We start from the raw sequence: 16,485 nt of genomic DNA, 5'->3' as shown, positions 1-16,485 counted from the left end.
AAGTTCGAGAATTTTTATGGATAGAAAACTTCCTTCTATGTATTTAGCTATCGAAGAATGTAAAAATGGTTCATGATTAAACTGATCCACTTCCATCTGTGGAGTCCAACGTTTTTGAAAATTTGGTAAAAATCATCTAATGGTAAATTTAAAAAACTGCCATTTAAAAAAGGATACAAAACATAAAAGTAAAACGAAATGAAAAATTATTCATGAACCTCAAATTTTTTTATAAAGAAAACCTGTGCATTAAAAATCGTTAGTCAAGAGCAAAAAAAATTATTTTAAAACCTAGTTCTGATTGAATTTTCCCGGTTTTAGTGAGTCCATGAAAGGCCGGAGCAGGATGGTCAACATTCTTACAAAAACAAAAAAAGATATAATAAATATTTTATTTCATCCATTTTTGATTTCTTTTTCATCGCTGTCACATCTATTCATCGTACAGAATTGTACTCGTTCCAGAAAAAAATCATGATAAATTAAAATGAAATTAAACAGTCTGAACCTTTTCTGCAACATGCTCTGACGCTATCCTGTGTCTAAGGTGATCTTCATTGAAAAAAGACAAGGCTACTAAATTTTGGAAGATGTACGTCGAAAAAGTATAATTAATGCATCTTACTTATTCTCGGAGAAAAAATTTTAATACTTTTCTTTCCTCAAAAAATTTCATTAAAAAAAAAAAATCCCCCCCAAAATTCTGATGGCGCAACTTGCGCCATAATCCCCCCCCCCCCTGTGGGCACCCCTGATTGGAGTAAGGTCTTAAGCGGGGTTCTTCAAGGATCAGTGTTAGGGCCTGTTTTGTTCATTGTTTTTATGAACGATATTCACAAAAATATTTCTGGGAACATGAATTGTTTTGCTGATGATGTCAAAGTTATGGGGACTGTAGAGAATTAAGAACAAGCAAATCAGCTGCAAGAGGATCTAGATCATATTACGGAGTGGGCTGATAAATGGGGTATGGCTGTTAATGTTGGGAACTGTCAAGTGCTACATTTAGGGACATGGAAATAAGTGTACAAGTTATTATTTGCAAGGTTCAGTCGTTAGTCAGGCAGACAAAGTTACTGATCTGGGGATCTTAATAAGTCAGGATTTAAAGTTTAGCCAGCAGTGCAGCATTGCCATAGGCGGATTTACGGGGGTGCCAGGGGGTGCGCCGCACCCCCAAAATTATTGGCGGTGTTTTGAAAAAAATTAGTTTAGTATATTTCACTCAGAAACGCAGTTGAGGAAAAAAAATCATAGCTGATTATACTAGTAAATTTACTTGAATCCACTGTATCACCACACGTCGCTAGTGCAAGAAAAACATAACTGTGCTCATGTTAAGAATTAAAATAATTTTATCCTTTTGCAAAAAAAAACCTAATAAATAATTTCATGCAAATAAAGAAACTTCTCAAACAATTTATTGTTCAGTGCTGTGTTATTTATAAACTAATTACTGTACATTCGTGATTAATTACTGTACATTCGTATAGTAATTGCATGTTCTGTAATTGGGTATTTATTCGTATACCAATACCAATTCTTCAATTTTAAAACAACAATGGCTAATAAAGTGCAAAAAAAAAAAAAAAAAAACAAAAAAAAAAACATGGCTATTGCGAGAAACTTTATCAATAAAATCTACACCGAAATCAACCGAAAACCAACATTTTTAAGATGAATTTTCAAAAATTTTTGAAGGAGGACTCCCGGACATTTTGCTGCAGTGGTGCATCCAGGGGGAAGGGGACACAAGACTGGTGACCCTCCCCACAAAATGCTGAGTAGATGTTTGAAAAATATATTCTTTATTTTTGAAGAGAAGAAAAGATCTCATTTTGGGAAAACGCAGTTATTTTACGAAAAAAAAAAAAGAATGTTGGGAAAAAATCTTAATTTATCTTTCAAAAAGAAATATTGACATTTAAATTTTTCAACAGCTTCAGATTATTGGCGGCGAATCGTGTGCCTCCCCCCCCCTCCTGGTACAATCCTCTTTCTTTCATATCTCCCCCCTCCCTTTTTTTTCATTTTTTCTATCTCGTTTTCATTTTTCCTATTAGTCCTAAAAAATTTTCTTCTACAAAGCCCTTTCTTCAGCCAAAATTGTTACAAAGTACCTCAAATTTCGTTTCTTGGGCTTCACTTTCGCAAAATTTCCAAGAAAGATCTTCTAACCACCTAAATGCATCGAAAAATCGTTTAAAATTGCGTTTTTGGAGCTTCAGTTTTGAAAAACTGCAGTAGCCCTAACGTTACCAAATATGGTCTCACACTCATGTGTTTAAGACTTCAATTTTGGAAAATATTCGAACAAGGGCCTCCGACCCCCTTTCTCTAATATCATTGAAGAGTGTTAATACTTTGGTTTTGAAAACTATTATTTCGAAATATTTAAGTGGAAGAATCCTTTTTCTTTAATACCATGGAGTATTGCAGAAGGACTTCATTTTTAGGACTTCAATTTCGAAAATTTTACAGGGGAGAGCTCCAGAACACCCCGTCCGGTAACAGCAGCAAAAAATTGTCCTCCGTAGTATTTTTGGAACTTCAATTATGAAAAGTTAAAGAGGTAGCGTGGGGAAGGGGTTACGTATTTCTATCTGCTTTTCAAAAAATCGATTGGAGACAATCTGTGAGTCTCATTCCTAACCCAAACTATAAATATGGACTATAATCACATTTATAAGACTAAAATTTCTAAAAATAGCTTTAGAGCCACACGTACCTTTCTTGCCCTTAAAATATCACCAAGAACTGTAAAACTGCGTTTCCAAAACTACTATTTCAAATTTTTTCTGGGGGCGTGAATCCCATTCCAAACCAGTAGCCTGATTCATCCATTGCTTCTAATATCGACTTTCGTTTAAGACTTTTTCTGCAGTTTGAAATGTTAAGAATTGCCCATCCCCCTAATCTTACCAAATATGGTTTACATTGCGTTTTTTAGATTTAAAAGTGTGTCCCGCCCTAAAATTATTTCCTGATTTCGCCACTGCCTTGTTATTCCGGGAATACCCCCCCCTTCCCCAGATCCTTGTTATTGTTGCACCCCCAAATATTTCGACCTAAATCCGCCTATGATGCATTGCTAGCAACAAAGCCAATAAGATGCTTGGGTTTATCAATAGATATATTTCAAACAAATCTAAAGAAGTTCTTCAGCCCTTATATAGAAGTTTGGTAAGACCCCATTTGGAGTATGTCAGTTTTGGTCTCCTTATCTTAAGAAAGACATTAATATATTGGAAAGGGTTCAAAGGCGGGATACAAAGCTAATAAGTGGACTTTCCCACTTAGATTATGATTCCAGGCTTAGAAGGCTAAAAATGTACAGTCTTGAGCAAAGAAGAGACCGAGGGGACATGATTCAGTTGTTTAAATTTATTAAAATGAAATATGTTACGGGGCTGAAGTTTAGCACTGAAAACAGGACAAGGGGTCATTGTTTTTAGCTATTTAAATCTCAGGCTAACATGGATATTAGGAAAAATTATTATTTTAGCAGGGTAGTGGAACCTTGGAACAGCTTACCGGAAAAGATCTTCACTGGGGATTGTAAATTGACTAGGACCAGTCTAGCTGGGCCCAGAGCCTGTTGCTGGTCGTCGCTTTTGTATTTGTATTTGTATTATATAGTTAGCGCTTTTTTTTCAATACCTTAAACTTTGACCATTACTCAAGGACAAACAAATCAGTTAAATAAAAAAAAAGAAACTTCACTTTTTCTTATCATAGTACCACTAACATCCTGAAATTGTTACGAAAATTGAGACATCAACTATCAAAAGTGTCCAGCTTAGAAAAAAAAAAAAGAAAACGAGCTGATGTGTGCATCACATGACTTACTTTTTCTTCAATTTAATGTAATTTCCACATTATTGGCATTTTTAATGTGATTCAATAGTTTACTCTTTAAATATCTCCAACAGTGGCCAAATTAAAACCAGATTTAAAAAAAAAATCGCCAAATTTGTCGCTAAGTTGGCGACGAAACTTGGCGACCAAAAGACTGGCGATATATCGCCAAGTGTCCGACAAATTATAACACCACTTGAGTTTTACATCGAAATTAGCAATGATTTTCCCCCAAAAAGGGGCAAGAAAAAACCCCTTAAGAGCATCCGACTGCAACCAAAAGGGAAGGTGCACAACTAGGCCTCACTAGGAGTCTACGTACAAAATTTCAACTTTCTAGGACATACCGTTGTTGAGTTATGCGAGATACATACACACATACGTACATACGGACGTCACGAGAAAATTCGTTGTAATTAACTCGGGGGCTGTCGAAATGGATATTTCGGGTGTCTGTAAGTTCCTAGGCATACATCCACGTGTGGTCGGTTCGAAAAAAAAACTCAACATTCATTCGGGGTTCAGAAAAATGGAAATTAAGGCCGATTTTTGAGTGAAATTTTTTTTGCGAATACAATACTTCCTTTTTTGTAAAAGGAAGTAAAAAGACTCTTAATGTCTACTAGCATCCGAGCAAACATGGAACTTCCATTCTCACAGACACTATGATTTCAATGTTCACTGAATCCCCCTTTCTCTATTATCTTAGGGGAAAGTTTAAAATTAAAAAAAAAATTTGGTTTTCAATTTGAACTAGTAAGATTTTATTTCCCCAGTGCGGTCATTACTTTTGTTGTTGAGCCTGTGAACAACAATTCAAATGAGCAGTAGTTGCAGCTTTGGGTTCTCATTTCAATGAAAAATCAATTAAAATATTTTGAATTCATTTTTACCTTGAAAAAGCTATTAATATATAGTTTTCTTTTGCTGTCTTTGTTAAGAAAGTCATTATAATTTACGTCATTTTTGTAAATACTCTGTCGGCTGTGCACATTAGGGTGGATCGAAAAAAACGAAATTTTGAATCTTAATTTGGAATACCTGCCAAAAGCTGTGCATGTGTAAGTACAACACACATGTAAAATATTATCAAGTTTGAACAACTCTTTGAGGGTCCTACCAAGGCTTGAATTTCCTCAAAAATAGGAAAAAAGATCAATTTTAAATTTTTTTTTATGAAAATACTAGTGTTTAAATTTTTTGTTATAATGCGGTTAAAATGATTCCTTTGAACACTCTTTTCATGTATCTTCAATATTATTTACAGTCTTTGCACCATTAAGTTCGCCCATAAGCCGTTAGTTTTCGCGAAATTAACCAAAAACTGACTTTTTTAAAGCTTTTTTGCACATTGCAATGTTTCTTCTTTTAAAGTCCAGTTTTCTTTTTTACAACGCCTGTACATAATGCAGTTTTAAACGGAAGTGAAGTTAAATTTTATTACATTAAGAGCCCAGCATCCACTAAAAAGAAATGGCTGCATTTCGAGTTCCATTCTACCTTTTCCATCTGCCGAGCCACATGTATTAAGCATAAATATATTATTCATTTTATATTAGAAGTAAACTATCAAGATGATTTAGTTGTATTAACTAAAAAAACAGAGAGAAGTGCATTGGTTACCAAGAATGTATATTTACTCACACATAGTCGCTCTAACAGATAAACATCAATATTTCACAAAATGAGGGACTTGAAAAGTATCAATTAGTTAAAGCCACATAAAATAGTCAGTTCGTCACATCCATTCATAAAATCTCTTTGAAACTATTTTTTGATTCAAACGATGACTACTTCGAGGTTTGATTTTTGCTCATATGAAGCCATCTCTTGCCGATCGACTAATCACAAACAAAGAAGCTTCTGTCACCATATTAGCACAGCATTCCACCACCTGCGTGTGACAGAGGAACTAAACGAATGCAAAATCGGCGTTGGTGTTTTCAATCTCTTGTTGAATATTTTAATTAGATATGCCAGTTAAAATAGGAGAGGTGTGGCAGTTATTGCACATTCTTGCCGGTTGATAACATCATAGTAGTTTGATGCATTAAAGTTAATCTTTGAATTATAGAATTCTCTTATTTCTTCATGAACAGAAGCCACTTGTCTGGCCTTCAAAATCTTCGCAAAGCCAGTTCTCTCATGTACTTTCGTTCATCAGTGATCACTGTTAAGAGAATTTTTTTCCGGGTGGCAAAAATAGGCATTTCATTGAATGACAGGATCAATAATTTTTTCAGATTTTTACTTACGTAACGAGATGCTGTAACAACACTGATGAGGAACAGCAAAGTTTTGTTTCGATTCCAGAAGAAGAAAAATTTGCAACGGCTATACTCCCGTCAACAGAGCCATCAACATCTTTTGGTGTTGATGTCACTTCAAAAGTGGAACAAATGAGGCTTTCTCTGCCAACGCTATCAAGAATGTGCTATCAGTACGGTATTTCTGACAGATGTGCGATGTGCTGCAGCAATTGCATCAGAAACATTACAGGATTTTGGTACTGTGTCAAATAATTATCACACTAAAGTCGTTGATAGGAATAAAATTCGGAGACAGCGCAAGAAGTGTCCCAGGTGTCACAGACGATGCAAGTGCTTCTCTTCAAAACCTGCAAACTAGAAGTGAAAGAGTTTGAAAAGTACATTTTTCGATAGCCGAAAAGACAAAACTATGACAAAAAGAAATGGTTGGAGATAGATATACCACAGAAGAACCATAAGCTAAGAATCCATGGTTGAAAAATTCAATTCTCTTTATTTGGGTCATGTGACGCCAACTTCGGGAACGGGAAAACATGTCGCGACAGCAATGTGATTTTTGAGCTGAAAATTTATTTAAACCTTAAGGATCTTTTGGCTGTGATGGCACGGCCACGAATACTAAAAAAAAGAACGGTGCAATTGCGGCCATAGATAATAAAATCGGACATCCTGTCAAATGTTAATCTGCGAACTGCATGCGAGCAGCCTTTGCGTCACCTGTTCACATTACTTGATAGTGAAACTGTTGGTCCATGTGAATTTTCGCAGGACCAATAGGTAAATTGCTAGACATGTGCGACACTTTATCATTGGTCCAGTTTGAAGCAATTACGCTCCTTGTCATAGGTGCTGGGCTGTTAATGTAATGAACTATAATTTTATTTCCATTTAAAACTGCATTCTGCACAATCATTGCAAAAAAAAAAAAAAAAAGGACTTTAAAAGAAAAAAAATACTGCAATGTGCAAAAAAGCTTGAAAAAAGTCAGTTTTTAGAAATTTCACAAAATTTTACGAACTTGTGTGCGAACCTAATACTGCAAAAAATGTAAATAATTTTGAAGATACATGAAAAGCGTGTTAAAAAGAAACATTTTAAAGGTATTAGAACAAAAAATTTTAACCTTATTATTTTCATAAAAATTTTGAAAAATTGACCTTTTTTCCCATTTTTGGAGAAATTCAAGCCTTGGTAGGACCCTTAAGGAGTTATTCAAACTTGATAATATTTTACATGTTTATTGTTCTTACATATGCACAGCTTTTGGTAGGTATTCCAAATTAAGATTCGAAATTTCATTTTTTTCGATCCACCCTAGTGAACATATCTTTTTTGTGTACATTTAAAGTACATTAATTCTATGTCCTCGAATTTTGGCTATATTATCATGTAGTGTGGCTCTGATAAGTTGTAGCTTGACCTTCATAATGTATACCTCATTTTGAGGAGTTTCGTGGAAAAGGGAAGTGTTTTTGGCGCGAATATGAAAGCAACCCAATTTAACTGATCGCCATTACCTGAAGAAGGAAGCATTTCCAAGGACAAGTTTCAACTTATTTGAGCCACACTATAGCGCGCTTTTTTTTTTTTTTTTTTTTGTCGACATGCGCGATGTAACGAAAAACCTCTGCATTTTCTAACACAGTGAAAACGTAACATGAGCACCAGACAGCATTATGAAGGATTTTAAGTACTTTATGTTTCTTGGGCTGAATTTCGTATTAACTATTAGTTAATTGAGGCATTCAATTTTGGTCGAAACCCCCCACATTTGTAAGAATAAAATTTAAGGCAACAAAGTTAATGTAGCAGACTAAAGTGGGGAAAAAACTTTTCTACCTCTTTTAAATAAAATAGTACTGCTTAAAAATAAAACTAAAAAGTAACAAAAACAATAATGGTTTCCATACTTACGGCATCAAGAATAATTTCGTCTTCATCTCCTTTTTTAGGAAAGTTAAAGAGGGGACAAACATCTGGACGAGTTCGATCGAAGTCGTCTTCTTGCTGGCGCTTGTTTGCAGCTTGTCGATCCTTCCACAACCCTTTCAAATTTCCAAATCCTGTAGAAAACAGAAGCTTCTTTTGCTTTCCAACTACGTTCTCACTGAAACGTCTCCCAGTGAATCTCGCTACATCATGCTGCAGTTCACTCAAAACACAATATTGATCCTGATCCATCTCTATCTCTTCGTTGCTTTTGCGCATGTGATCGGCGACAATATCACTTGGCCTGCGTAAGTCGAGGAATCTCTGACCAACATTTTGAAATGCGTTCTGAATCCATTGCATAGAGCCTGATCTTTGGTTCAAATTTTGCAATGGTTCAACTTTCACGTTCTTGCAGGATTTTGTTTCGACGTCTTCTAATCTGTTGAGGTTCACGAAAACAAGATCTTCAGATACCTTCTCGAGATTCTTTTCACTTGAGCTATGAATCAGTGCTGACCCTTCTACCAACGGTTCGTTCAGAAATAGTTCTGCATTTTGAGAGAACCGCGAGAAATTCGAAGCTTTTAAAGTTTCTATCTTTTCAATTTCTTCGTACTCATGGGTATGATTTAAATTCGAATGGTAATCTTGAACTTGAAGATAAGAACTCGAACTCTTAAAAACATTTATTTTAGTTGTCGCCTTACTTACAAAAGATGGCCTTCTCTTATCATCATCAAACGTCGCGCTATCTGCAGCAATTGCCTCCTGAGTAATGTCAATAAGGGATAGAGACTGACTATTTTGAATATTTCTTGTGGATTTGATTTTTCTTTCGATGACGTCATTCGGCGTTTCACTTGCTCTAAGATTCGAATCAGATTCATATTTAGAAATATCAGAATGATATGAAGTATTATGAATATCTTTTTCAATAAATGAAGAATTTGGTTCTAAGTTTATTTTTCCACTCTCGTTAGCATGAATTCCTTCCTCAGGAATTGTGTACATTGTAGTTTTCCAATGAATCTAAATACTTATCAGTATTTTAATTGTCTTTGGGACATGCCAAGAAACTCTTAGGATCCCAAATTTTTCTTTCTAGGAAGAGAAAATAAAATGTGTAAAAGTAAAATTTTGGCCACAATAACATTGATTATTTTAAGAGACGTATGTGCAGGCCTGTCATTTAGGGGGGTCAGGCTTTGAAAAATGAATATTTTTGCAGAAAAGTGGATGTGTTTTTTTTTTGTGTTTTCTGAATATATTTGCTTTGAGTACTCAATCATTTGCCCCCCTCCCCTGGAAAAATTTGAAATGAGGGGTCGACGTATGTGAATGATCATTTTATTTTTCACCTTTTATTCCCTTTTCAATCCATTGAAAATGTTTGTGAAACTTTGTGGCTTGAAACTATTCATATTTGTAACGAACCAAAAAAGTTCTTTTTTTTTTCTTAACCTTCAACTATTTTACAGCATTGGAAAAAGTGTGACAGGTGCCGGTATGAAGCTTCGAAAGTTTTTCCTCGCTTCAGGATGTGAATTAAAATTTTTGAACCTATACCCACGACTTCTTCAAATTGTTTAGTTTGATTTACAAAAAAAAAAAAAAAAAAACTCTGGTTATCTCCTTTTGAAATATGAAAAATATGTCAGCAAAAACAAAAAGCGTTTTTCGATCTCTTACTCCACTTATGGGGTAAGATGACGAGCAGCTAAAAGCAAAGATTTAAAGAGGTAAATTCTTAAAAATATGTAAAAACTTATTAAATTGCTACATTAGCATCTCAAATCCTAAAAAAAACATGTTCAGAGCATGATGTCCACTTGACTCCCTCCCAAATTGTTCCCCAGTTGGAAAGAGCTTAACTCGATGGCTCTGATTAAATGATTCTTAAAAACTACTTTCCAATGATAGAATCCATGTGTCTAACAGACTCCCTCAATATTTTATGATGTTGCTAACCTTTCAAAGAAAATCATATCCGCTATTAAAAGGGTTTTTCTGAATTTAATTTTTGGCTATTTTTGACAGAAACAGCATTTTTTCCCTTTTAGTTTTGTTCAAGTAACTACTTGTGACATTAGTTTTCGAACCATACCAACCAGTGGAAAGCAATGAAAAAAAAAAAAAAAAAAAAAAAAAAATCAAGTGTGAAAAAAAATGAAACAATTGGATACTCATAATAAAACAAAGTCTTAAATGTGGACATAAGAAGCTTTCAAAATTGTTTCCTTGTTATTTTCTTGATTCTCATCTGAAAAGGAGAAAATGCTTTGCAAATAAAGGAGGAGCTATACGCAGAACGTATCGATGATTTTAGTAGCTGTGGAAGAACTATTGAGAAATTAAAATATTTTTAAGGAAGTGTATCTGACATAATTTGGTCCAGAGAATAGTCATGAGGGAGCAGATTCTTCATTTGTATCCTAGTTGTTTTCTTGTAGGCCATCTGTAATTGAACAAGTTGGGAGCTGCGGAGAAAAGACCAATGAAGATGAGGGCTATGAGAGGATATTTGAGTAGTTGAATGGCTATGGGGATAATCTGGCTAATTTGATTGGGTTTAGGAAAAAAATCAATGACTTTTTTTTTCTTTTTTTTTAACAGCATCAGTAGTACACGAAGTTTGAAAAGTTGCGAATTATAAAGGCAAAAAAAGGAAAAAAATAATTATGGAAATCGATTGATATATTCTGGTCGCGCATGGGCCCTAAAGTTTGACAAAATATGAAAAAAACATAATTTTTGCGATTTTTAAATTTTTTAAAAAATTAAATGATTTCTTAATGTAATCGTTTGTAACGTCTTTAAACATAGACTCAAAGCATTGTGTTTAAATTTTGTTTCGATCAGCTAATATCTTCCGGTCACGCATAAGCTCCAAAATTTCCCAAAATAATGAAAAAGTTACATTTTTATGGGATGGGTTTTCGGTATTTGATGAAAAATCAGTATTTAGATCTAATAGGCGAAGTATTTTTTTCAACCAAACTGAAAATGAGATAGAAAAGTAAAAACGGTCGGTTCAAACAATGTCTTCCAGTCACACAAAACCTTAGAAACTCTCGTGCGCAGACGTCGGATTGGACAGTAGGCCTGACAACGTCACTCGCCTGGTTGAGGTGCTCCCCTCCACTCCATCCCATCCTTCGTAGGACCACGCCAGCTGTTTCCCTATATTGGTTTTTCAGTCTGCATATCTCAGTAGTGATAACACATCCCTATTATTTAGTTCGATCTAGCTGTTTCCATTCTGCAACTCTTGTAGTTTTCTGTCATGATATATGCCTGTGCAATGGGTAGTTTGTCTCCTCCTTTTCAATGAGTTGCCTTTCCGCAACATGTTTGAGCTCTTGGATGTCAAAAACTTAGAGCAGGAATTAAAATGAAGGGAAGAAGTCCAATCATTGACTTAGCAAAAAGCTGACCCAAGTACCCCAAGTCACGTGACTGAACAACGACGAATGGTTGGCACGTTTTACCTCAAACAAGTGAAAGAAAACTGATTTCTTCCAATGCTTTGCTTTAAAATCTATCATGTGACTTGGGGTTTCATGAATGAAAGTCTTCACTCCCTCCATTTTATCTCTTTTCAATAGTCAAAACAACAGAGTCTATAGTACCTCTAAAAGGCAAATTGATGAAAAGTTAGTTGGCTGTCTGGAACATTACTTTCAATCAATTCCGAGTGCACGAGCAGTCTATTGAACGCTGTGTAAAACTCGTCACGGTAGTATCAGGAAAAGTTTGTGGAGCTGAATCTCGAGACGGATTTATAAAAGTTAGGTATTGAGTCACTGACGATGTGTGATTTGATTTCGTCGTCGTCACTGATTTATGCCAACGAAAGGGGAAAAGATAATTCAGAATACATCCAGTTGACCATTTCTGAGTATTCTTGCGCATTGAAGTTGATTTTCGGTGGCGTGAATGTTCTGTTTTCCTTCTTGTATCTATCGGTCTCACCTTCGAAATTCTTCGAATATATAGCATTTATGAATTTATTCTCGGCTTGAGTCATGTCATGTTTTCTGGTTGGGCAAAAAAAAAAAAAAAAAAAAAAAAAACAATTCCGGTTGATCGCAGGGTCGACAACATACAGCAAAGGTTTTGGCAAATATTTGATATATTGTATTGTTTGGTAAGCAAGTTTCGAGCCGTCTTAAGATGGTTTGATAGGCATGCATGCTTTTAATATAAACAAAACTAGTCCTTGAAGTTCAGGTGCGACGCTTTCTTCACTTATAATACACAATCTGAGAGTTCTATTTGCCTTTGTTACCACCTCGAATGTGAAAAACGCCATGGATTTAGTACAGGAAAATCTTTTTTACAATTTCTTGATTTAATTGCCTTTAAAATGTCAAAGAGATGTTGCTCATCTGTGCTGAGCACGTTTCTGTCAATCTCTGGGACTAGACAATCAAGACTCTGAAAGTTTACTCCCGGGAGATTTCGGCAGTCAACTAACTTTTCACCAATTGACTCTTTAGAGATACTAGGCCCCGTTGTTTTGCCATCCAAGAGCTCGAACATGTGATGGAATGGCAACTCATTGAAATGGAGGAGACAAACTGCCCATTGCACACAGGCATATATCATGACAGAAACCTGCAAGAGTTGCAGAATGAAAACAGCTAAATCGAACTAAATAATAGGGCGCTGTGATCACTACTGAGACATGCAGACTGAAAACCAATACAGTGAAACCCGTATATAACGATAACCTGTCTGTAACAATATATTTGTTTTTTTTTTTGGTCCCAGCAAAATGTGAGCATGAATAATCCAACTGTCTATAACAATAACCTGTCTATTACGATATTTTTTCTAGGTCCCAACAGTATTGTTGTAGACAGGTTTTACTGTACAGGGAAACAGCTGGCGTGGTCCTAGGAAGGAGGAGATGGAGTAGAGGGGAGCACCTCAACCAGGCGAGTGACGTTGTCTGTATTGTTGTCCGACCGAACGAGAGTTTCTAAGGTTTTGTGCGACTGGAAAACATTGTTTGAACCTGACAGTTTTTGTTTTTCTATCTCATTTTCAGTTTGATTGAAAAAATATTTCGCCTATTAGATTTAAATACTGATTTTTCATTAAATACTGAAAACCCATAAAAAGGTAACTTTTTCAATATTTTGGGAAATTTTATAGCTTATGTGCGACCGGAAGATATTAGCGGATCGAAATCAAATTTAAACACAATGTTTTGAGGCTCTGTTTCAAAACGTTAGCAACTATTACATTAAGAAATCATCTAAGTTAAATTTTTTTTAAAAGTCGCAAAAATTATGTTTTTTATTTTTTTGTTTTTTTTTTCATATTTTGTCAAACTTTGGGACTCATGCGCGACCGGAAGATATGATTCGATTGCCATATTTCTTTTTTTTTTCCTTTTTTTGTCTTTGTAATTCGCAACTTTTCTGCGCTATTATAACATCGAAATAAAGAAATGAGTTTTTTCAACCACCCTAATGCACACACACGCGTGCGTACGTGCATTGTACAGGCGTCACGACAAAACACGTCAAAATGGACTTACTTCGTACCAGAAGAAAAGAAGGGAAAATCATCACCTTTAAAGACCGATAAATGACTTTTAAAACGAAAAGAACCGTCTAAAGTAGATTTGTGAAGAGCGAAAAATAAAATATTTTTCTTTATTTCCGGCTCTCTTGTTTTTTTACATCCGCAAGAAGCGTTTATCGAAAAGAGCAGACTAATCATCCCGTCTGCGTAAAATTCTCTAAAACGTATTCTGCATAGCATGTGCTCAGAGATATTTTTAACGCCTCCACGAAGCGTAGTTAACGCATTAGAAATAAGAACTGTGTACGTCTCAAAAAGTTACTAAAGCGTATTTTCACGCTTGATAATTAAAAAAAAAAAAAATAGTATCGTGAAAATTGAAGGGGGTGGAGGTGGGGGGAGCATAATTGGAATTGAAAAGATATTACAGTTGATTGTAAAAAAGCAGTCAAAAATTTTGTAATATGGAATGAGTAAAACGACAACAACGTGTGTAAAGTACAAATAAAGTATTAAAATAGAGTTAAAAACTCAGCAAACAGCTGTTTAGGGGCTGTCAAATGCAAGCCCGTTTATCAGTGCATAAAAGAAGAACGAAAAGCCCACACCTCCTTAAAAGTTAACACCATTTTAAGTGTTAGAAATCAAAACAGTACACATTTCTTTTACTTCAATCTTCCTCCTCATTCTTAGAATATTATCATTATTATTATTGTTATTATTATTCTTATTATTTTTACTAGAAAATCGCTCGTCAACATATGACGAGTGAAAATTACTTCTACATTTGAAGGAAGCCATTGCCTGTTTTGGTTTTTTTTGATAGTTGAAATTTTAATCCTAACTCCAGTGAATTAACCCTAAACTCCAGTGGATAGCGTTCATTGCTGACCACTTTTTCGTTTCTTCATTCCCCTGAAATGACACAGTCTTACCAGTAAAACAGTTAAGCTACTAGATCCAGTTCAGCCGTGTCACAATAAAGCTTTTCCTTGCATTTTAAACAGTACCAAAATATATTATCAAATAATCATGCAGTGGCGCGAGTTTCATTGTTGATGACGTCAGGAGCGTTACTCGATCACTGGCTATTATATATATGAGGATTTAAATTGAATTCACCACAATAAGACTCTTGACTGATCTCGTATACTGATAATCGTACATATTACAAGATTATCAGCATAAAAATCTGGAAATTACGGTTATAAATGTGCAGAAAGGGAATTTTGCAATGTGAACCTAGTCGTAAATGTAATATTAAGCTTAAAATAGGGGATTCCGGTGGGAATTTTTTTGAAATTGTTGCCTTAAAACGCAATTGAGAAGATCTTTAGTGATGTTAGGGAGAGGAAAAATTTTCGAAATTGGAGTCATGAAACGTAGCTGAAGACCATTTCTAGTAACCTTAGGACAGCGATTATTCCGGCAATTTTTCGATATTAAGTTTCAAAATCGAAAATCATGGCAATCGGGGAAGTCGGGTTCGAGGGCTCTCCCCCAGAAATGTTTCAAAATTGAAATTCTGAAAAACACAAATGCAGGCCATCTTTAATTTTAAGGTAAGAGATGGAACAGAAGGATATAGTTCAGAACTCTTCCCCGGATTTTTTTAAAATTGAAATTCCAATCACGAATTTTTATAGTATAGACGATCCTTGCCAGTATTAAGGAGAAGAGAAATTTCGAGTCAAACAATCTTTTCGAAATTTAAGTCATGAAAACGTGATTAGAGGCCCTCTTTGGTTACGTGTTAAGGGAGGGATAGGGTCGATATATTCTACCCAGGTCATTTTTTGAACCTGAAGTTCCAAAAACAACATTTTAGACGATCTTTTATGACTTTTTGAGGGCACTTCTCCCAATTATTATGAAATTGAAGCAGTAAAATTGCTATTTATAGATCATATTTGATGGCCGAAAAGGCTGGGGTTTGGTTCTTTTAGTTGGAACTTTTAAAAAATTGAGTTCCAAAAGCGCAGTTTTAGCTAATCTTCAATGAAAAAATGGTTCCGGGATTCTCCCTCGGAACTTTTCCGAAATTAACAACTAACAAGAAAAGAAAAGAAAAGAAAAATGTAAAAACATTAATCAGTTTTTGCAATTTTTTTTCGCTTCCGAATTTCTAGACTGAGTTCGTAACTCATACACCAGTGTCACTTCTTCGAAGATGTCAACAACTCGATCACATTTCCCTGAATAAAAGTTAGACATCGCACAGTTGACGAATGTTTATCTCTTGAAAGATAATTCATCGTAATTTGTTTCTGGAAAGATAAGATTTTATCTCATGAAATGCTTGTTAAATTGAAATTTTTTGTATCAATTATTACAGTGAAATAGCAATAAAAAGAATTGTTCGTTTTAAGAGATCAAAGAGAAAATTTAAACAAATAACTAATTTTTGGTTTTTAGAACAAAATTTTTCATTTAATGAATCCGTATTAGAATAATTATATTCTATATATTTTTTTGCTAAAGACTCAAACTTTGATAATAATTGTATGTTTCAACAACTTTCTGGGAACAACCAATTCAAAAACTTGATTTAGAGAACGAGTCCATATCAAATCAACGAAAGAAATGCACTTTTCAGATTCATGTGAAGTAATTTTAATAAAATTTTACAGGTTTGAGTCCATTCATGTTCTGAGACAGAAAAAACGTTTTTTGACCTTCAGTTTTTTTTGTTTGAGATCCTCCTAAAGTGCTCAAAAAGAAACGGGGGGTGGGGAGGGACTAATTTGAAATTCTGCTAGTTACAAAAATTCATTTTTCTCAGCTTCTATAAGAGTTAGTGTTTTACTAATTCTCCTTTTAAAGTCTTTCTTTGAATAAGCTGTTATACAATAATGTATCACTTGGCTAGGTTATGTGACATTAATATTTC

At 34.7% G+C, this 16,485-nt stretch overlaps 1 protein-coding gene across 1 annotated transcript in view; it reads right to left on the bottom strand.

Annotated features, from left to right (window-relative positions):
• Positions 1-8,908, bottom strand: part of LOC129217676 (uncharacterized) — a 41,454-nt gene extending 32,546 nt beyond the window's left edge. Inside the window, exons 1-2 of the mRNA XM_054852011.1 lie at positions 8,861-8,908; positions 8,043-8,828 (exon numbers count right to left, since the gene is read on the bottom strand). Of these exons, the coding sequence (XP_054707986.1) occupies positions 8,043-8,828; positions 8,861-8,908 (834 nt within the window). The remainder of the gene's footprint in view (positions 1-8,042; positions 8,829-8,860) is intronic.
• Between the last annotated feature and the right edge of the window lie 7,577 nt (positions 8,909-16,485).

The sequence above is a fragment of the Uloborus diversus genome, chromosome 1, assembly GCF_026930045.1.
Source record: "Uloborus diversus isolate 005 chromosome 1, Udiv.v.3.1, whole genome shotgun sequence".
NCBI classification, from domain to species: domain Eukaryota; kingdom Metazoa; phylum Arthropoda; class Arachnida; order Araneae; family Uloboridae; genus Uloborus; species Uloborus diversus.
The sequence above is the reverse complement of the archived record's forward strand: the minus strand, read 5'-3'. Positions and strand labels throughout refer to the sequence as shown.